Genomic DNA, 22,808 nt, shown 5'->3' on the forward strand with positions numbered 1-22,808 from the left:
TTCCCCCCACCCTCTCATTTCTGGCAGTTGCATTCCAACATCAAGGTGGCATTGCCTTAGCTCTATGAGGTCTGAGTCCGAGCCTTACAGAAATGCAGCTTTGCTGATAAGACAACAGAATGAGGAGACGGTTTGAAAATATGTCTTTTGCTGCTCACAGGTGGCAGCCAGGATGTGGTCTTTTCTTCCAGCACATGGTATGGAACAGACAGGACCTGGGACTAGATGGCCCAATGCTCCAGTCCAGTATGGTGGTTCCAGCGTCCCCTAGTTTCTGTCTGATCTCTTAGTTCTCCCCAACCCACATCTCAAGTTAATTTCCGTCCCCTTGAGAGTTTGGAAAGTTTCAATGTCTCTTTCATAACCCAGAGGAATCACAGTTAAGAAGGAACCTTGTGATCAGCAGGGCTCCCCATCTGCCACACATTTCACCCTGGGCTGCTTCCCTATCCAGTCCCAGAACATGCAAACAGATCAACGACTTGTCCTTGGAGCAGGGTCCCCTAGCCTCAGTGACTGACCACTCAGTTCCCCCCGCCACTCGAGACCTGAGCAATTGGGACAGGAGTTGCTGAAGCGATTGGGTGGGGAGTTGCTGAAGCTCCTGTCAGGACCCCATGCAGTCACTTGTCTCGCTTGTGCATAAGGCCAGCCCTCTTTGCTGCCTCGGCACTCTGGCGTATATCTAACATACACCTTTGTCCCTGTTTCAGTTGAGAGGACACAGTCAGTTTTAGACAACACTAGACGCATACTGCACCAAGGACACGGGAAACCCTCCTCTCCCTCCGTGAAGGAGCGGTCAGCTCTCTATCTGTCTGAGACAGCTGCTCACGCAGTCAGCCTCCCAAAGTCTGTAAGTATCTCATGCTTTTCATTCCTGGCCCTCGTATGAGTCACCAAAAGCATCTCAGCAATGTCTGTTCCCAGCAACTGGCCATAACGAGGGGAAAGAATATGTTTGTTTTATATAGATTTGGAAGAATATGGAATTAATCCTCCAAAAATCACCATCTTTCTCTTGCCAAGGAGCTGTAAAACATATTAATTTACCATAGATATATATATACATAAGCCCCTGGTAGAAGGGTTGTGTGTTATATTATACATGCATGTACACACACATATATTGTATATACATTATATACATGCAGACACTCATATGTGTGTGTGTGTGTGTGTGTGTGTGTGTGTATATACACACAATACTATATCCTGTATATTTAATAACCATCTTCAAGTACAGTGCCTATGTTAAGCATCTACAGTGTTCTTGCAGCTTCAGCGGCCTGTGATTTTGTTCACTCCCATCCCTACATTCTTGAGCGGTGTTGCTGCGTGCTGTTAAATTGCTCCTGTATTACACCCCAGAGGTGACTACATTTCAGCAACAAATAAAGTCATCCTCAGCCTTGCTGGTCCGATCCCACTTGCACTGCAGTAAATAGCAAAAGTCCAATAGACTTCAAAAGGGCAGGATCAGGCCCTGTAGGATACACATAGTAATTTGTAATATGCATTGGGGCTCTCAAAAGGTGCCAGACCCTAGGGTCTGATCCTAACTGAGGCTGAGCACCCGCAGTTCCCGTTGACCTCAAGGGATGTTGTGGATGCTCGGCACCTTTCAGGATCAGGCCCTAGCTAAATCCTAATGGATAAATCAATTTCAGACTGGAAGGGAAAGATTTTCTATGACGTTTACTTGGATCTTCTTTCCACGAAGCACCTATATAAAACCACGTCAAGTCATCCTGTGCCGGCAGGGCAGCGGCACACACAAAGTTGGTGCGCTCTAACCCAGCGCGAGGGGAAGTTATCCAGTCAGGCTTCGTCTACATCCGAGCTGGGAGGTGACATGCCTGGCTCATGCAGCTAATCCTCTGCTGGCTCTGCTCAAGCTAGCACCTAAAGTAGCAATGTGGCTGGGATGGCACGGGCGGCTTCTCGAACTCGCCACCTGAATCCAAACCCACCCAGGCCCCCTGGAACCTCAGGGGCAGCTAGCCCAAGCTGCTGTCTCTGCTACCACAGCTCTGCTACGACGGTACATCTACAAAAGCTGGGAATCCCAGCTCCCAGCTCAGATGGGGATGTATCCACAGCCGCGTTAAGCCCTAGGGCAATCGTCCGTACTGAGCGGCATGAAGTCTGAAGCTCTATTCACGTCCGGTTCCCTTATTCACAAATGGGCGGGGTACCAAAAAGGGGCAGGTAAAGAATGGATACAGCTGAGAACAATGGTTTAAATATGAGCTCTCTCAAGTAGCTTAGCTATCTGGTCCACGCTTAGGGCTCACTCCTGCTCCTAAATCAGAGGACAGTATCATTGTAGCCCCACCACAATGCTCTCATCCATGCAGGTTCCGATTCCCATATGCTCCCCGTCCTTTGTACTTATGTATGTAACACTCCATGCCTCTCCTGTGAATCAACCTGTCCACAATGCACTTACCGGTCCACTAGGGCATTCTTGGTTTTCAATTATAACGCCTTCTTCTGGGTTTTGTGTTGGAAAACATAATTCTGAAATAATAAAAAGGTCTAATGTAAGAACTAGTAAGTTACACAGACACACACGCACACAGAGCACATGTGAATGTGTGCAGTTCTATATAATTATGTTTTATTTCTCTTTCAGAATACCACAAAGGAGAGCACTGCTCATCGTCTTGACAGCCAGAAAGCAAGCAAGGTAGGAAATGCTAAGAATACGTGTGGTTGTCTAACCAAGTCTTTGTGGACTGGTGTCTAGTGTGATTTAACTAGCTGTGCTTGACAATGAGGAGCGCTCTCATGCAGAATATGGAGGTCTGACATCTCAACTACCCAGCCGTATTTTGTTTATGGGGTTCAAAATCACCTTACATAAAAAGAGTCCAGGAATTTAGAAATATATCAGCTCATATGAAGCTGCAGTGTTTTGCAACTTGCCATGAAATATACTCATTTTGGTCTTTTGTTACTAAGGTTCAATGCATTTTTTTAAAATGGAAGTATTTGTGTGTTTAACCGAGTGACATAACATTGCACATATCCGATCTTGAGTGAAAAAATACACAAAGTTTAATGGCATGCAAAGGTTTCTGCTTGTGTTGAAAGATGGACTGCTAGAATTAGGGTCTCTCCTAGGTAATGATTATTAGCATCAGCTACCTCCAATTGGTAAAATCTCCTATAGATTATAGTAGATATAGTAAATCTCCTATAGAATAGATGCTGTGCATTCAACATAGCATTATGCCATACCACAATCAAACTTCACAAGCTAAAATACTAGGGAGCAAAGTCAGTGTATAAGCAGACAAAATTCTAATGTCACAGAGATGCAACTCCCATTCACTTCAATATCAATGTTTCCATGTAGCCGAGAGCAGAATTTGGCCCAATAGGTCTGGAGGGAATCTAGTGGCGTAACTTATACCTTCTCCTGGCCCCTCAAAGTGTGTATGTTACACCTGCTTAGATTTCCTTTCCCCTCCTTATGTATCACCTCTGAATTTGGCCCACCAAGTCTAATTGCATCTTAACTGGTTTAATTCTCATGCTGAGGAGTCAGAAGAGAGGTGAGGATTCATAAGGAAAAGCAACGAGGAGGAGGGTTTAAGGCAGTGGAAGTTAAAGGGGACCACACACTACTTTATTGTACACCCTTGTACATTTTCTTCTGGCTCCATGCTGTGTAAGTTACTCTCCCTTACAGATCACAAGTGGGCATGAGGGGCTCTCACTTACACCAACTCTCATCTTGGCCCAATACCTATGTCATTCCAAGTTAAACGTCGCTCATCTTAGGTCTCTGATCTGCATTATGTTTTCCAAGCATATTAACTATCGTTGTTTCACCTGGAGCTATGGGACACCTGGTAGAGCCACAACAGAGGAAATCATTAATGCAGTGAAGTTTTTCTTCGTTCTGGAGGTGTAGGTTTGCACAGGTTGTAAGAAAAGGCTTTGGCATAGATAGAGAAAGGCTAGCTCTGATTAAAACCCATCATTCTGACTACTTCATGCAGCGTTCCAGCCACCCAAATATATAGATGGTCTTCACTCATCATCCTAGTCACTGAGTTCTGCCTCCTCACTGGGTCTTCTCCCATCTGATTACCAGGAGGCGGTAGGTCCACCGGCTTCCTTCTGAATCCCTAACTGGGTCTTCATTCCCCAGACCCACTGCAGTACCGCACACCTGGGAGAGATCTAAGCAGGGCATTAGCTCCCTGCTATTCAGACGTGCCCCCATTAATATTATTCTGATGCTCATCCTCTCTTGCTAACACTATCCAGATCAGGTCTCTTTGTTGCTCTCTAGCTGACTTTAGACGTGGAGATTCCAGACTATAACTGCTAGAAATGTGTGGATTAGAGACCTTGATTTAAACTGCCTGGCTGTGGACACAGATTTAACACCCTAACCCCAAGCCTGGAGAGAGTTTGCTGTGGCGTGATGCTTTTGGGTGCTGTGTGCCGCTGAATCCAAGGTATGGAATTCATATTCGCTAGGTGCATGGGTTTTCCTCACTTGTTTGCTGTACTCACTACTAACCGGGCTAGTGGGGAAAGATAATGCTGATGTTTAAAACTGTTTCCCCAAAGATGGCAGAGCTTCAGAACCAGACGTCATCTAAAGTGAATGGCAAGAAAATGGAAGAGGACTTACCTCCACCTCCCCCTCCCCTGCAAGACTCCTTCCAGGCCTCTACTTCCCTGGTTGGGAGCCAGGATTCGAACCCACGGCCGCCCCCTAAGGGATCCTTCTCAAAGTTCTACCAGCAGCGCCAGGTGAATGAGCTGAAGAGGCTCTATAGGCACATGCACCCTGAGCTGAGGAAGAACCTGGAGGAAGCTGTGACTGAGGACCTGGCGGAAATGCTCAGCACGGAAGATCCCAGTGCCCAGGCCTCAGTGAATCTGGACGCCGTGCTCCCGGGGGAGGTTCAGTCCATGCGCTGGATCTTTGAAAACTGGACGCTAGACTCTATTGGGGAGCATCAACCGACCAAGACGTTGGCGGAGGAGGAACCCATCCCAAGCGGGGATGTGAAAAGCACCTCCAGGAGGTTTGAAAGCCAGTCGTTAAACGGAGACAGGCTGTCTGCGTTGACCAAAGTGCCCACGACAGTCCACACCAAAGGGGACGTGCATACAGCCCGGTGGCTGTTCGAAACCCAGCCGCTGGACTCATTAAACAAAATGTACTCAGATGAAACAGACGTGCAGGAGGCAGTTCTCAAGGAGCCTGTTCAAAAAGGGGACGTGAAAGGTGCCAAGCAACTCTTTGAAACCTACTCCCTGGAAGCGCTGGGCCACTACAGCTCAGTGGAGGAGCAAAGTATCCTGCAGCTCAAATCAGAAATCCAGGAGCTAAAGGGCAATGTCAAGAAAACCATCAAGCTGTTCCAGACAGAGCCACTCTGTGCCATCAGAGACAAAACTGGCAACATCCACGAGATCAAATCTGTCTGCAGAGAAGAAATACAGAGCAATGCGGTCAGGACCGCTCGCTGGTTGTTTGAGACTCAACCACTGGATACCATCAACAAGGACACGTCCAAAGTGAAAATTATCCGGGGGATTTCATTAGAAGAGGCAGGAAGGGGGAATGTCAGTGGAGCAAGGTGGATGTTTGAAACTCAGCCACTTGATGCGATCAAAGAATTGACGGTGGAAGAAAAGGATTTCAGGGCTTCCATGGATTTCGTTGACGGGGCAGATGTCAGTAAGCAGCGTCTACTTTTTGAGACCCAGCCTCTTGACTCTCTGAAAGGAGAAGTCTCAGACAGCAGCCCAGCCAAGGAAGAAGTCATCGGCGGTGACGTGAAATCTACACTCTGGCTGTTTGAAACCCAACCAATGGAAACCCTAAAAGATAATTTTGAAGTGGGTCATTTAAAGAGAGTGGGGATTTTGGAAGAGGAGAGGGGGGATGTGAAACAAAGAAAGCACGTCTTTGAGACCTGTCCCCTCAGCAGCATCTCAAAGGCATCCTCTGAAGACCCCCTCTCAGCCTCTAATGTACAAGAGATGATGAAGGGGGATGTTAAATCTTTCAAAAACCTGTTTGAGACTCTCCCATTAGACAGCATTAAGCAGTCTGATGCTGAGCCCATCACCAAACAAGAAGAGGAGATACCAGCTGGGAACGTCAAAGCCAACCAGGTCCTGTTTGAGACAATACCTTTGTATGCCATCAAAGACAGCTTCGGAAACTTCCACAAGGTCACCTCTGTAAGCAGAGAGCAGGTCATGAGCGGCGATGTCAAGAACTACAAATGGATGTTTGAAACCAAACCTTTGGACCAGTTTGATGACAGCACCAAGAAGGTGGATATAATCAGAGGGATCACAAAGCAGGAAGTGATAGCTGGTGATGTCAGAACAGCAAAATGGCTCTTTGAAACCCAGCCCATTGATGTCATCCATCACCAAGCCAACCAAGGAGAAGAGCACTCCTCGGTGAAGAGAGAGGTTACCCAGCAGGGTGATGTGAAGACCTGCAGGTGGCTGTTTGAGACACAGCCAATTGACACCCTGTATGAGAAGGTGGAGAAAAAGCAGGAAGGGGAAAGTTCTGTACCACAGGCTGACGTTAAGTCGTACACATGGATGTTTGAGACCCAGCCCCTGGACTCCCTGAAAGGCCAGGAGGAGCAGTATTTGCAGGTTGGCAAAGCATACTGCCAAGATGACTTACAAGGAGTCAACGTCAAAACTGTCAGACATCTGTTTGAGACTGAACCACTGGTTACCAATGCCTCCAGCGAGACTGACTCAAAGAAAATGGTCAGGTACTCCAGCCACGTGGAGATACAGTCCGGTGAAGTGTCTCGGGTGAAGGAGTTCTTTGAAACCAAACCCTTGGATGTACTGGGTAAATTGGCTGCAGCCACAAAAGAGAATGGTGTCCCTGCAGATGGGAACATTGAAGCTGGATCAGTGCACAAGTTCACCTGGCTCTTTGAGAACTTCCCCATGGATACTTTAAAGAACAACACTGAGGGCATACAAGAAATCCCCCCAGAGAAGGATATCGAGGGGGGGGACATCGGAGGCAAGAGGTTCATTTTTGAGACCTACTCCCTAGACCAGATTCATGACAAGGTAGATGAGACGGAGATCAAGAGGATCCAGGAGGAGACAATGATCAAAGCCAGCATCAAGTCCTGCACCATGCTCTTTGAGAGCCAGCCCCTATATGCCATCCAGGACAAGGAGGGGGAATACCATGAGGTCACCTCACTGAAGAAGGAAGAAATAATGAAAGGCGACTTGAAAGGTGCCCGGTGGCTCTTCGAAACCAAACCTCTGGATAAGATCAAGAAGGAGGAGGAGGTGTTCGTGATCAGGGCTGTCACCCAAGAGGACATCAAGAAAGGGGATGTCCAGTCTGCCCGATGGAGGTTTGAGACGGAGCCTCTCGATTCCTTCTCTGGAGGGAAGAGGTCTGTGGCCAGGACAGTGGATGATGTACAGAAAGGGGATGTCCAGACCAACAAGCAGCTTTTCGAGTCTCAGCCGGTGAGCCAGAAGAAATACGTGAGGATGGTCAGCGTCAGCGATGTCCAGCAGGGCAATGTGAGAACATCCACCTGGCTTTTTGAGAACCAGCCCATCGATTCCCTGAAGGGAGAGTCTGAAGCAAGCTCCAGCATGACCACTGTGCAGAGAGAAGACAGCCAGAAAGGGGATGTGAAGCGCTGCACATGGCTGTTTGAAACTCAGCCCATGGATAGTCTCAAAGACCCCGAGGGGTCTGCCAGCACCAATGCCCCGGAGGTGGTCCCTCATGCTGATGTGAAGAGCACAACATGGCTGTTTGAAACCACCCCTCTGGATAAACTCAGCTCTTCTAAACACAGAACCGAAACTGAGGTGAAAGAGAGGACAGTGAGGGAGACTTTGGAAGGCCTCTGCGCCTGCCAGGCCATCCAGCATGACGGGATCCTCATAGAAGCCAATGACGTAGGGAGCGTGAGGATGGTGAAGTACCAGTTCAGCACGCAAACTACTCCAGAGATCCAAAAGGAAGAGATTGTGGGAGGCAATTTGCAAAGGATCATGCTGCAACTACTGCACAGGACCAATGTGGAGGCCCAGGGGATGCTGGTGGAGGAGGACGAGGAGGGCAAGATCAAAGTCAGCCCACTGCAGCTACTGGACCCAAGCGAAGCCGATAAAAGCAAAGAGGAGTTGAGGGATGACGTTGCTAAGGCTCTCCAAAGTCTCCTTAGCCAAGATGCCTCCATCAAAAAGGGAATGGTCATGCAAGAGACAGAGGGGGGGTCGGTGAAGATGACTATCTACTCCCTCCTGCACCACTCCGTCCAGCAGGAAGTTGTCAAGGGAGATGTGAAGTCAACCATAGGGAACCTGCTGGCTTCCTCGCAAGAGCAGAGGATGATGGCAACCATCAGACGGGAGGACAACGAGAAGGGGAATGTCCAGCTGTACACCAGCTGCATCGAGAAGGGAGACCTGGACTACCTAAAGAACCTTCAGCGGGAGTCTGAGATAGAGTCCCTCATCTCCTCTCAAGCAGACCAGGAGCCAGCAGAATTCATCCAGCAGGATGTGCAAGGGGCTAATATGCATGCCTTGCAACAGGAAGAGCCAGCAGATAAAGTGACTGAAGATGTGGGGCAAGGGGGCATTAAGGGGACTAAGAGAGTGCTCATGTGTGAAGGTGTAAGCAAAGAGAACATGTTAGAAAGAAAGGCAGTGCATGCAGGTGACACAGACTCCACTGTGCAGTGTCTTGGGCAAAACCTGAGCCGGCCCACAGGGGTGGGAAAGGAAGATATTGTGTGTGGGGATATTCAGGCAACCACACAATCACTGAAAAAGGCTAAGAATGTCAACAAGAAGGCAGAGAGAGAGGAGAGAGTCTCTAGAGATGTGAAGGAAGTGAAGATTGTACCACAGGGAGCAGCCTCCACTAAAGTGGTGGCTCAGAAAGATGACATGGCCAGAAGCCAGCGTTCAGTGGCAGGGGAAACCAGCCAGATGACAAAAAACATGGAGGAGGCGGCCCTTGGAAGTGATCTTCAAGCCGCAATGCAGAGTCTAAGGCTGGCCACAGCTGAGGCAAAAAGCATTCAGCACCAAGTCCAGAGCAAGCTCCACAAGAGCACGGAGCAAATCCATCTCGCCTCTAAGCAGCAGGCACCCAGCATTTCAGGGACAGTGACCATGCAATCAACTGTTTGCCAACAGGAATGTGCACCCCCCAAGCAGCATCAAGCCAGCGCCACCATCAGAGACCAGGAGTCATCCAAGTCCCACGCAAGTGCGTCTCAGAAGAGCATGACGTCACACAAAAAGGTCAGTACTTCCGAGGAAGTACAGGGAGGACAGCATTTGTGCCAGGAAAGCCAAGGTGTGCCTAGTGCAGATGTTAGCGTTAAGGATGGTCTGTTTACTGCCAAGCCAGTGAAACCCTATGTAAACCCTTTTATTGAGTCTGATTACAAAGAGCAATCAGTGCAAGAAGAAAGAGAGCAAGATGTTATGCTCAGAGGGGATGTAAAGACAGCTATCAGAGCACTGCAAAGTGCTGCAACAGAACAGAGACAAGTAGAGAAGGAGGATGTTGTTCGAGGTAACTTAAAGGCCACTCTTCAGTCGCTGGAGAAGTCTAATGTTAATGTCTCCAAAGGGGATTTTAAAGCCGCTATGATATACAGAAATGCAGGGCAGTCATATTCCATATGTAAAAAGGAAAACGAGACTCAATCAATTAGTAACCAGACAGCTGTAGTGACTTCAGGGTCCCAGTCTGATAATGACTTTCCTCCTCCTCCCCCAGTTGCTGTGATGAAAACTAAGTGTTGTCCACCCATGACACAAGCAAGAGAAGCTGCCCCTTCCCAACCAAGCAAAAAAGATGAAGCCCTGGGATGTTCTGCACCGATGCACAACGCTATCCCTAAGACCCTCACTCTCGCCTCCACCAAAGCAAATGATCAGAGGCCTTCAGAGAAACCAGCGATTCTCCCCAAACCAGAAATTACTGCCCCACCAAGGAGGAAACCCATTCCACCTCCAAAACCTGAGCGCTTCCTGCAGGAGAAACCTTCACGCCCTGCTAGCAACAGTAAAGGGAGGTTGACAAAGCTAGTCCCACCCGCACTGCCTCCTAAACCTTCAGGCCTGAGCGAGCTAAGCAGAGCAAAAACCCCACCCATGAATCAGGCAAAGGACTCGTGTTGCTCTGATGCCTTAGCACAAATGGGATGTGGGGACTGTCAGTCAAAGTGTTGTACCCCTCAATCACCAGTGGCCAATGCTGTTACAGTAAAGAACCAGAACTCTGAGAAGAAAGCACCAAAAGACATCATCAAAACACCTCTTCAGATAGCAGAGGAAAGGTACAAGGCAACCAAGGAAGAACAGGGCAAGCAAGAGTCAGTAGACTCTAAGACGTCAAAGCCACTTAAAAATCGAGTGGCTGTCTCTGAAACAGAACAGGTGATGACCAAAGAGAAGGCAACAGCTCCAAGGAACTGCTGTCCAGCTGAGGAAATTCCGGGACACAGACTTTCATCTGGCCAAGAGAACAGCTGCACATTAACATCAAAACAAGAATGGCTGGATGGGTATCAGATAGGTCTTACTAACCCCGAGAGTGAGAATAAGCCAAGTACCTCTCCTAAGAATCAAGCTACCCTTCTGAGAAAAGGATCTGCCACAGCACTAAATGCCTCACCTAAGACAGAAAGTGCAAGCATGTCTAGTACCGATGGGTTATGGGATAATCAGAGCACCACCCAGAAAACAAATCAGAGAAGACAAGAAGAGCCTTCAGCATCTTCCCATCAGATTTCCAGGGACCTCTTTAAGGAGCAGCAGCAGGTGAACAGTAGACAAGGGGGCAGTCTTGAAGCGAAGAGGGAGCAGTTTGCACAGAAGCCAGTGGTGGTCATGCGAGAAAAGTCCTGCAGAGAAACGGAGGATGAACGTCTCAAGAGGCTGTCTTTCCACAAGGAGGAGATCATGAAGGGCAGCGTCAAGGAGGCTATGGAAATCTTTGAGAATCTGCGAAGGCAGGAGGAGCTGCAAGAGATCCTGACCCGAGTGAAGGAGTTTGAGGAGGAGACATTTAAGGTGGATGTGAAAGCCCTGAAGAGCTTCTTTGAGAATGTCCCAGAATGGGTGGTGCATCAGAAGGCTCACCAAGTGACGCAGCAGCACAAGGCCGAGAAGGCCGAGCAAACGACGAAGGAAGACTCTGACAGCGTCTCCTCTGTGGAGCTGGCTTTTGAAGACCTGGAGAGGGCAAGTGCTGAGATCATCCACCTGAAGGAGCAGACGTTAGCTAGGTTGCTGGACATTGAGGAGGCCATTAGGAAAGCTCTCTATTCTGTTTCTAATCTAAAGTCAGAATCAGACATAGCTGGGCTCTCTGGGCTCTTCAAGGAGTCTCTGGGGAACGCCCAGAGCCCTACAACCAGCAACAATATCCGTAAGATCAGCATAGTCTCCAGCAAAGCCAAGCAAGAGAAAGCAGCACAAGGGATGCAGAACGCAGCATCTGTGGAAAGTGCAAATGGGTCCGAAAAGACGGAGATGCCCAAAGGAGAGTTAGAGGTCCCCTGCATCATTGAGCAGCGAGTAAATTCTCCATCGTCTCCTTCTTATATCTCCATTGAGTCTGCAGCCAGAAAGCCTGCTGAATCACCCAAGATGCCATATTCCCCCTGGGATGCCCCCTTACAAGATTATCCCGACATGCCAGGAAAAAGGGACACATTCACTCAGAACATCTTTAACTCATTAACTCGCAAATCAGTGGGGTCCGGTGAATGCAATCCAGCTCCCTTGGAGATTGAACAGGAGCCCATCCAGATGAAGATAGGATCAAACTCAATTAGGCAACACTATCTCAGCAACCCCGAGTGTCCGCTTAGTGGCAACAGTGGCAAGGAGGGGTGCACACCGAACTCATCCAAAGGCAGCTGCCATGGTGGAATCAAAGGAGGCTTTTCTGACTACAAAGCTCCCCTGAACATCTCTAGCCCACAGAATCCAAGGAGGCAGAAAAGCATATTAGAACTGCAGACAGGTCCGGATGGATCCAAGCTTTACGGAGCCACCAGAACTGTGACCGAGCAGTACGAGGAGGTGGATGAGTTCGGAAACAAGATCATCACTTCATCCACCACCGTCACCAAGCAATCAGAGACCCAAACCTCCTCCACGTGCAATGTGGTCTCTCCTCCCCGGTATGAGATTACCGCCTCGCCCCTCCTTCGGAGGTACCTAAACAGTCCTGGTGAAGACTTCCACTCCAATGGCAGCTTCCAGGAAACAGGGGTGGTCTTTGTCACTTTTGGCAACTCCAAGCCAAAGAAATAGAAGGCTTTGAATAGTGGGGGATGCTAACCAGGTAAAGAAGAAACAATGAATTCATCGATTTAACCATGTGACATACAGGAACTCCGCCAAGCCTTGTGATGCTTTTAGAATGTTCTCCTAGAGTTTGGCATACAAATACAATTCAGGGCCAGCACTTGTGGTAAACAACATCCTTCACCTCACTAACCCGACAGACTTGGAGTTACCCCACATCCGAAGATCTGAGTCTTGGATAGCAGCAAAAGCAAGAAAATAAACAAATGGGTGTTTTAGAAGGTTTCTTCGCCTCTGAATAGTGCTTGTGGGTGTGTCCAGGACATCTCTGAACACAGGCAGGAAAAAAGGACAACTAGAGCCAGCCAAAAGAACTAGCCTGTCTGGGTATTTTGGAAACAGACTCATTTATCCTACCTTGTCCATCTCTTTCTGATATCAACGCAGACCTCATCTCTCTCTCTCTCTCACACACACACACACACACACACTCATGGGTGTGTTGAGTAGTTTTCACTTAGCTATTAAAAGAAAGAACATCTTCAAATTGGGGTGGGGGAGAAGGGGGGAGGAGAGATACTTAGCAGAAACCAGTACATAGCAAGTATTCGGTACTACCTAAAATGGTATAAATCAGGATTTCCAGAATATTTGTCAGTGTCATTCTCCCTAAGGTGGACATGAAGAAAGATGCTCTAGTTAAGATTGTATCAAGTTCAACTAAAGAAATAGATGGCTATTGCTTTCCTTTCTCTCTTTGACCTGTAATTTATTATTCATTATATACAAAATATTTTATTTTACTGTCCATGTATTCTTATGTTAAATGTTTAAATCCACTTTGAAACTTTGTAAAGAAATTCTTTTTATTATGAACTTGTTTTGTACATTCTCAATTCAAGATATTAGATATTTTGTGCCCCCTCCCCTTTTTTTTTTAATTTTTATTGCTGCATTTTGAAGGTAAACATTACCTCTGAAAATACACTGGTCTGGTTCTTTTGTTTTGCCACGTGTTTGATTGAGTTCAAAGTATTTAGAATGCCTCTGCTGATGAAGTAGTTGAGTCTTTCAGTGTCACCACCAAGCTTTATCAATGGAAGCTAAAAAGAAAACAGAGCTAGAACTGGTAGAAAAAAAACTGAATTTTCCAACACAAATGTATTTCCAACCAAAAAAAATCCACTCCACATTTTCGCTCTTTTACAGCCATATTCTTTTGAAAATTCAGAATTAAAAGAAAAATTCTATGTATTTTGACCAGCTATAAAAACATGAGCAAAGAATGTGTCTAACGTTTGATTAGTTGATTGGAGTTACTTAGGGCTACCTTGTGATTTGGTCATACAAGAGAACAAGAACACCTCTTGGCTGTCGAGTTCATTTGGGTGATAGGCACCCGGTTCTGAGCCAAGCCTGGCAGGAGCAGTCACACTACAAAGCCACATCCCCGTCAGTGTCTCCTTACTGATGCTGCGCTCACTCACATGCCTCACTAGGACTTCTGGGGGCATAGCCCATGGCTTTCAGAGCTACAGTGAATTGAGCTGCTCTGTGATTCTTTTCCAGCGACTTATGGGTGAACTTGTCTGTTTTTCTGGGCACAATTGTGGGAAGGCGTTGGAGGACTATCAGCACTGGAGTGGTTTAGCCTGTGTCCTCACTGCAAAATATGTGGGTTATCTGCCTGAGTGTAAGCAGCACTTGGGTTTTACCCTATATCCCAGATGAGCCAGCTAGCCCAGGTGTAAAGCACCACCAAACTCAGGCCAGAGGGGTTTACGTGTGGATTGCAGCTGGATTAGGGACAACACCTATGTAAGAACCTTCTGTTCAGGCTGGTCAAACCTTGAGTTAACAGGCTCTCTCTGGAGTGGCAGGCTCCAGCCCCATTACTCGTTGGCCAACACCAAGGCGTAGCAGTTCACTGCTAGTACAGGCCAGGAGCAAATTACTCCCTCTCCGCCAGAGCATGGAGGAAGCAAAGCTGTTGTGACTCAGCAGGGTGTCTGTGCCCCTCAGGGCTACATATGGGGCAGTGCAGCTGATGACCTCTGCTCGGGCTCTGCCTAAAGTCACAATCTAGCCCTTCCTCTGGAAAGGAGAAGAGTTAGTGGGGATTTTTCTCAAGCTGTGTGAGATCATGGAGGATCTATTAAAAAAACTAACCCAGCAGTGCAGCGTAGTGGTTAGGGCCCTCTGGATTCTTTTCCCAGCAATGTGAGTGGGCATGTTGGGTGACCTTGGGCAAGTCACTCTGCTGCTCAGTGTCTCTGTTTCCCCTTCTGTAAAATGGGGCTAATCACACTGATTTATTTTGCAAAGCACTTTGAGATCTACTCATGAAAAGCACAGTATAATAGCTGGGAATTATTCATTATTATTGTTATTATTCTTTCTACCAATTCCCCTTTGAGATAGAAGGGGTTCTGACACTTACACTGATGATTAACAAGAAGAAAAAAAAATGAAAGAAAATATCTATTCCTGCCACTTGTAGTTAATATATGGAACCTGCTGCCTCAAGATACCCAAGGGAGTTAAAGTGGCTAGATTCAAAGGGCAGGGTTATTCTATACTTGCCTAGCACTAGGTGAACTCAGATAAGAAGAAAGGTAATCAGACTTCATACTTCAGGACATAAGCTGATCAACTGTGGGGAACCCAGGAAGAAATCTTGTCTCCCATATACGGTGTTGCATGCATTGGTCAGCTATGTTATGGCTGGTTTATTCCTTCCTTTGAAACATATGGCATTGGTCCCTGCAGAAGGTAGGATGTCACATTGGGTGGACCAAACGATCAGATGCAGAATGGAAACTCGTGGAAGATACATTAAGAAGGAACACAGGAGCTCATCCAGTGAGCTGATATGGTCATGTGGTGGGGATCTGAGTTCACTCCTCACAGAGCAGGGTCTGAGATGGCAAAGCTCTGGAAGGAAGGAGCACCTCACATATAACTCTAGGATGACTCTTCCAGATGACATATGTAGTTGCCCTGATAGGCTCCAGCCAGAGCCTTGATGAGCCTTTCTTGGAGCATAGGAGGACCCTTTGAAATGGAAAAACAAGTATAAGCCAAGAAGAAACAGCTCGACCCCTTAGAAAGAACACACACACACACCCAAGAGTGATTTTTAACTGAATGCATCCAATGAAGTGAGCTGTAGCTCACGAAAGCTTATGCTCAAATAAATTTGTTAGTCTCTAAGGTGCCACAAGTACTCCTTTTCTTTTTAACAGTGGGAAGATAAGGGATTTGGCTTTGGGCCATGTTAAATTGAAGTTGATGGTGAAACATCCAGGAGGCAAAGTCAGAAAGACAAGAGGCAATAGGGAAGTTTCAATTCTGGCCAGAACCCTGAAGAACAGAGATGCACAAAACAATAAAGAGATGGGCAAAAGCACCTAGGGTCCAGGCAAGACACCATCCATTGAGTGTACCTGATCTTGGGGGATAAAAAGATATCCAAGCGTTTTAGCTCCTCCAGCATTGTTTTGTTCAGGATCAATTCTGTAAACAGGACTAAGGGGGTTTATTTTGATTTTTTGGAGTTGCTGTAGAAAATGTTTCCACACTGCTTTACTTATTCCTCCTTGACACCAATATTAATTTGTTTCAAGTTCCCTATGCATCTGCTTTATTTTATTTAATTTTAAAGACAGCTGCAAAGCTGCTTTAGCAAACTGCATATTGCTTGCATGGGCTGTGTATTCTGGTTCCACAGGAACCCAGATAAACCCAAATATCTTGCCTGCCAGCACTTAATAAATAATAATCTTATTGTTCGCGTTGCTGTTTTTTATGGGCTTTTCCAGTGCCTCAGTGAGCCATTTATGGCTGAAGTAATTTGAGAGGTCTTCCTTTCACGCTATTTCCATCACCCAGGAAAGGAAATATCATGATAAGATAGATGTTGCATTATTTCAGCTCTGTATGTGGCCTCTTGAAGTGTGAAAAGAGCCAAAGTAAAACAAATGCAAACACCTGCAACACAAATACAAGTTGAAAAATCAACACATTCTCACTGCCTCACCACCATTTGAGACCCTACAACAAACCAGTAGAGGGTTTTTCCTCTCAAATTCCAAGCAAGTTTGTATACTGCTTTCGGGGGGTCTTTGGAGACAATACATTATATTGTTCAGAACATAGGCACCGACTTCTGCAGGTGCCGGTGGGTGACCGACCTGCCTCTGCCCCCAGCCCCGCCCTGACTCCACTCCTGCCCTGCCCCTCCTGTCCCTGCCCTGCTCCCATTCCAACCCCTTCCCCAAAGTCCCCACCCCAACTCCGCCCCCTCCCTGCCCCATTAGACTCCTTCCCCAAATCCCCACCCCTACCTCCTCCCCTGAGTGAGCCGCGTTCCCACTCCTCCCCCCTCTGTCCCGAAGCTTGTAACACCACAAAACAGCTGTTTTGTGGCGGCAAGCACTGGGAGGTATGCGGAGGAGCGGGGACACGGCACACTCAGGGGAGGAGGCAGAGGTGAGATGAGGTGGGGCAGGGAGAGGAGCTTGGCTGCCAGTGGGTGCAGAGCACCTACTAATTTTTCCCCTGTGGGTGCTCCAGCCCCAGAGCACCCAAGGAGTCGGTGCCTATGGTTCAGAATATTTGCCCTGCTGTGTCTCTCTGCAGAGAACGGGGATCATTGTAAACGCATACTTGCAAGAGGAAATTTGAAAAAGACAAGTGCAAATTACTACACTTAGAAAAGAAAAATAAAATGCACAAATACAAAACCATCTTGGCAGTAGTACTGTGAAAAAGGTGTGGGGATTATAGTGGATCACAAATTGAATATGAGCCAACAATGTGATACAATTACAAAAAAGACTAACAACACTCTGAGGTATATTAACAGGAGTGTCATATGTAAGACACGGGAGGTAATTGTCCCACTCTCCACAGGCAAGGAGGCCTCAGCTGGAGAATTGTATCCAGTTTTGGGCATCACACGTTTAAGAAAGATGTGATCAGATAGGAGACAGTCCAGAAGACAGCAACAAAAACGATGAAAGGTTTAGAAAACCTGACCTATAAGGAAAGGTTAAAGAAAACTGGACATGTTTAGTCTTGAGAAAGAAGACTGAGAGGGGAATCTGATCACAGTCTTCAGGTATGTTAAGGGGTGTTATAAAGAGGATGGTGATCAGTTGTGCTCCACTGAAAGTAGGGCAAGAAGTAATCAGCTTAATCTGCTGCAAGAGAGATTTAGGTTGGCTATTATGGGGAAAATGTTCTAACTATAAGGGTAGTTAAGCTCTGGAATAAGTTTCCGAAAGGAGGGTGTGGAACCCCCATCATTGGAGGTTTTTAAGAATAGGTTGGACAAACACCTGTCACATATAGACTAGGTTTATTAGGTCCTGCCTCAGCACAGGGGACTGGACTAGAGGACCTCCCAAGGTTCCAGCCCTCCATTTCTATGATTCTATGAAAGCAGATGGGTGGATTGACTGGGGCAGAGGAGGGTATGTATCACACTTATTATGCAGACCCAAAATTTCCAATCATGGCTCTGTCCCTTTAAATAATATCACAGCAATGAAACAACAAAAGGAGAGAGGAACGGACTGAAGTGCCACCCTTTATTCAGCTAGTTAGGCCTACAAGGTCTGTAGCAACATGTAGAGTGCATGTCCCATCAACCATTGTTAGGATACTCCTGTCACATTAGGAAACAATAGTGTATAGCAGAGGTGGAGCCTTTGCCTGAAATTTGAACCTCCCAATGGTTACCAAGTTGCATCACCACCTCAACTTGAGTTGGCTGGAGTTTGTCATCAGTGAAATAGGCTTGGGGAAAGGAAGGGGGCTTTGAATCAGGCTCTGGCCCCCAAACTCAGGTCTTTCTACTTTGTTCTTCATTACTCAGCCCTTAAGGAAGCCAGGCAGCTTTCACATGTCACTAAGAATGGACATGGCCCCAATCAGAAGCCTCTAGACAAGCTCAATTAAAGAAACATTCTGCATACCTCCCAAATTATTAAAATTACTTCCCAACTCCATTACCCCACCCCTAGACCTTCACCTCTAGCCCAACTAAATATATTTGCTTCAGCCCAAGGGAAAGAGTTGAACATGAGGAGCCTTTCACACTGCAATCAAGTCCACGGGCATTCAGGATGGTTCTGTTTCTCACATTCATACCCAGGGGCATTTGTGATTAACTGGGGAGGCCAGTAACTAGTAGAAATACTGGATGGATAATCACAGAATCATAGTAGCTGGAGATGGAAACAACTTACTACTCATTGACTCTGTGCCCTACAAAGAATGGATCTAATCCCCCAATAAAGGAGGTATCAAATAGTAAAGTTATACCACGCTTGAGCTTAGCCAAAAGGCCAAGGCACCTGCAGTGCCGAAGACCATAAAAGCTTTGGGCAATTGCTTTCCTGCTCAGAGCACCTGGTGACAACAAATACTAACGGCAGACTGTAGACTTGAATTAACTGCCCAAACACTTTGATAGCGCAGAATAAAGTTTGCCCAGGACTGCCTTGTGCCCTTTCTGAATGTGGAAAGTGGCTCAACTTAAACCTCTGAAAACCAGGAAATACAAAGTTATGATACATGCCAGCCTCTGACATTTCCTTCAGACCCCTTTTTCCACAAAGACACAGGACTTTGAGGAGTGACATTGATAGGTGAGATCCCTTGGCTCATGTAGATTGGATGAATTATTGTCGAAAGTTGACATTTGTTTTCTGTGTTCATTTTTCAGGATAAACGTAAGTTACTGTGTTGACTGAGGACAATATCCTGGTATCCTGTTAGTCAATGTTGACCATAGGCCAGTTCTAAAGCCATGTCTATGCTACAGACACAACAGCCTAGCGATAGCACTGTAGCTATACCGCTGTAACCCCGTAGTGTAGGCTCAAACTATACCAACAGCAAGGGCTTTTCCATCACTGTAGGAACTCCACCTTGCCGAGCAATGGTAGCTAGGTTGACAGAAGCATTCTTCCATTGACCTATCTGTGTCTACACTGGGGGTTAGGTCAACACAGCTAAAGTGCTCAAGGGTCTACATTTTTCACATCCATGAGCATCTCAGCTATATCAACCTAAATTTTAAGAGTAGACCAAGCCTTAGAAGGCTGTCAGGGTTCCTTCCCCACTCTGAACTCTAGGGTACAGATGTGGGGACCCGCATGAAAGACCCCCTAAGCTTATTCTTACCAGCTTAGGTTAAAAACTTCCCCAAGGTACAAACTTTGCCTTGTCCTTGAACTGTATGCTGCCACCACCAAACGTTTTAAACAAAGAACAGGAAAAGAGACCACTTGGAGACATCTTCCCCCAAAATACCCTCCCAAGCCCTACACACCCCCTTTCCTGGGGAGGCTTGAGAATAATATCCTAACCAATTGGTTACAAAATCATCAAAGACCCAAACCCCTGGATCTTGGTACAATGGAAAAATCAGTCAGGTTCTTAAAAGAAGGATTTTATTAACAAAAAAGAAAAGGTAAAAATCATCTCTGTAAAATCAGGATGGAAAATACTTTACAGGGTATTCAGATTCAAAACAGAGAGGATCCCCCTCTGGGCAAAACCTTAAAGTTACAGAAAACAGGAATAAACCTCCCTCTTAACACAGGGAAAATTCACATAAAACAAAAGATAAACTAATCCGCCTTGCCTGGCTTACCTATGTTGGTTGCAATATTGGAGACTTGGATTAGGATGGGTCGGAGAAGATGGATCTCTGTTTGGCCTCTCTCAGTGCTAAGAGAGAACACCACATAAACAAAGAGCACAAACAAAAGCCTTCCTCTCCCCCACCAAGATTTGAAAGTACCTTGTCTCCTTATTGCTCCTTTGGGTCAGGTCTCAGCCAGGTTAGCTGAGCTTAAAAGCCCTTTACAGGTAACAGGATGATGCCTCTGGCCCGGAGGGATTTTATAGCACTGTATACAGAAAGGTGATTATCCTTCCCTTTGTATTTACGACAAGGGCTCTCTAGTATGGGCACCTTTCCTAATGTCCAGCAATCCCTTTGATTATACAGCCATGGACAGTCTCTGCTACTTGCTTTTCTTTGATGACACTCAGTCCCATTGTTCAAGAAATGGGTCAGGAGCATGAGTCGTGATTACATTACCCTTACCACATTACCCTTATCACTTAGTGTCTTTCATCTTCCCTCTATTTAATTAATGCTATTTTCCTTGACAATTCTTCTAAAGTAAAACTGGAGTCTGTGTGGATTTTAGAGCACTTTGAAATATCAGCTCTTAGGCCAGAAGCAAAGTCTCAGGGCACCTCTACATTTAAAACGCTGCATCAGCACAGCTGCACCATGCAGCTGCGCCACCGTAGCACTTTAATGAAGACACTATGCCGACAGAGAGAGCACTCCCATTGGTGTAGTTAATCCACTACCCAAGATGTGGTAGCTATGTCAACGGGAGAAGCTCTCCTGCTGACATAGTGCTGTCTACATGGGGAGCTAGGTCAGTATAACTGTGTTGTTTGGGGTGTGGATTTTTCACATCCCTGAGCAATGTAGTTATACCAATATAGGTCTGTAGTTTAGACCAGACTTTAGGGAAAACGCTGCCAGAGAACCCTTGGAACAATTGCTCTCCAGGGCATGAGAGGACTTCCCTGCCTCCGGTAGCCTTTTATTAAAATTATTCACCCCTTTACCTCCAAACTCTAGGGATGACTTAGCCCTTATGCTCATGAAAATACTTCTGATGAACAATTGTTTGTCCTTTGAAATGCACCAGGTGGCAGGCCCTTAAATTAAGTCCCCTGGGGAAAGATATCCCTGCCCCCCCCCAAAAAACATTCACCCCACTTTATACACATACGATGTGCCCCACTATCCATGTCATTCTGCAGAATTATGTACATACATTTCCAGCAAAAGTCAGATCATATGTAAGTTTGCTCGCTAAGTGGCATTGCCTCCTTCCTAAGTCATAATTAAGAGAAAGCATTTTGGTTTATATGGGAAAACAAATTAATAAATACCCCTCTTCTCTGCAAGAACGCACACACCCTTCTGATATATGAGGGTTCAGCATAACTTAAGGGAGCACCTTTGCGGGTGTCTAGATGTCACTGTGTTCAGTGTAGAAGAAATAGATCTGTAGCTTAAAAGTACATCTAAGAACATAAGAATGGCCATACTGTGTCAGACCAATGGTCCATCATCCAACAGTGGCCAATACCAGATACTTGAGAGAATGAATAGAATAGACCAACCAGGAATTTGAGAGCTTAAGAAAAAATTAACATCATTTGTAATATGATGAGAAAGTTCAACAAGAGAAGCCAAATCAGCAAAATGATGTTGCATGTTTAATTGCAGGAGTTGGGGTCACAGAGCTATTTAACTTTGGGTTTGTCATTTCAGTCCATGATGAAGGAGGTATGTTCCTCATGCCTCCAGCCTGTCTCTTCTATGGAGTGTGTGGCAGCCAACAAGGTCCTTCTACACCACTCATGCTTCTGCTGCATGCTCTGCAAGAGGAAGCTAAGGTAAGTAGTGGGAGTAGGTGCCATTTACTCCTGAGGGATCTCAAAGTGGTTTACAAAGCATGGGCCCAGCAGTCCCTTTCAGTAACTCTGGTAGGGAAGAGCTCTGCAATGGTCACAGAAAGGGGAGCAGTGTTTCTGTGATATAATCTCTCCCCCCTTCCCTGGAGCTTGAAGACTGCCCTTCTCAAACCCATGGTGCTAGGGTTCTGTGGATCAGGAATCCTGCTGAAGGCAGTTGGGGCTACAAGCAGAAAGCAGCTGCAGCCCCCAGGCATGCTCCCCGCAGACTTCAGGCTGCACCTCAGCAGACATCTCTGTAAGAATTAATGACATTTCAAGCAGCACGGACTCGTACCGGGTCTCCTGAGTACAGCACAGCCATGGGGCGAGGCAATCAGTGATAGTGAGCACTCCCTGCAGCCGCCCTGGGGCGAGGCAACCAGTGACAGCGTGACTCCCACAGCCGCCATGGGGCGAGGCAGCCAGTGACAGCGTGACTCCCACAGCTGCCATGGGGCGAGGCAGCCAGTGACAGCGTGACTCCCACAGCTGCCATGGGGCGAGGCGGGCAATGATAGCGCGGCCCCCCCAGCAGTCATGCTACCAGGGAGAAGAGACATGCCAACAGGTCAGCACAGAGAGGCACCTATTCCCTGCTGAGGCTGTGGGAACTATGGGGCTTGAAGCAGCGGATCCTAGGCCCTGCAAACATTCTCCCTGCCTTCTTTAAGGCTCCCCAAACTCCTCATCCCTGATGGGAGTATTAGGAGGAAACTGAAGGGCGAACCATGGCATTTCCTGGGCCCTCGCACTCCTGCAGCTGGCTTTACCACAGGAGGACCCTCTGCACTGTTATAATACTCAGAATAAAGGAATTATTTTACTTTTGACATGCAGCCACCTCTGGAGTGGAGACTGGCAACCAACCAGCACACAGTGTATTGCACAACAATGGC

General features: G+C 46.9%; 1 protein-coding gene across 1 annotated transcript in view; it reads left to right on the forward strand.

The window, feature by feature from the left end:
- The window catches only part of XIRP1 (xin actin binding repeat containing 1), a 45,702-nt gene extending 33,351 nt beyond the window's left edge, over positions 1-12,351 (forward strand). Inside the window, exons 5-7 of the mRNA XM_077809513.1 lie at positions 714-856; positions 2,639-2,692; positions 4,594-12,351. Of these exons, the coding sequence (XP_077665639.1) occupies positions 714-856; positions 2,639-2,692; positions 4,594-12,351 (7,955 nt within the window). The remainder of the gene's footprint in view (positions 1-713; positions 857-2,638; positions 2,693-4,593) is intronic.
- Positions 12,352-22,808: the final 10,457 nt, after the last annotated feature.

This window comes from Eretmochelys imbricata, chromosome 2 (assembly GCF_965152235.1).
Source record: "Eretmochelys imbricata isolate rEreImb1 chromosome 2, rEreImb1.hap1, whole genome shotgun sequence".
Taxonomy (NCBI): domain Eukaryota; kingdom Metazoa; phylum Chordata; order Testudines; family Cheloniidae; genus Eretmochelys; species Eretmochelys imbricata.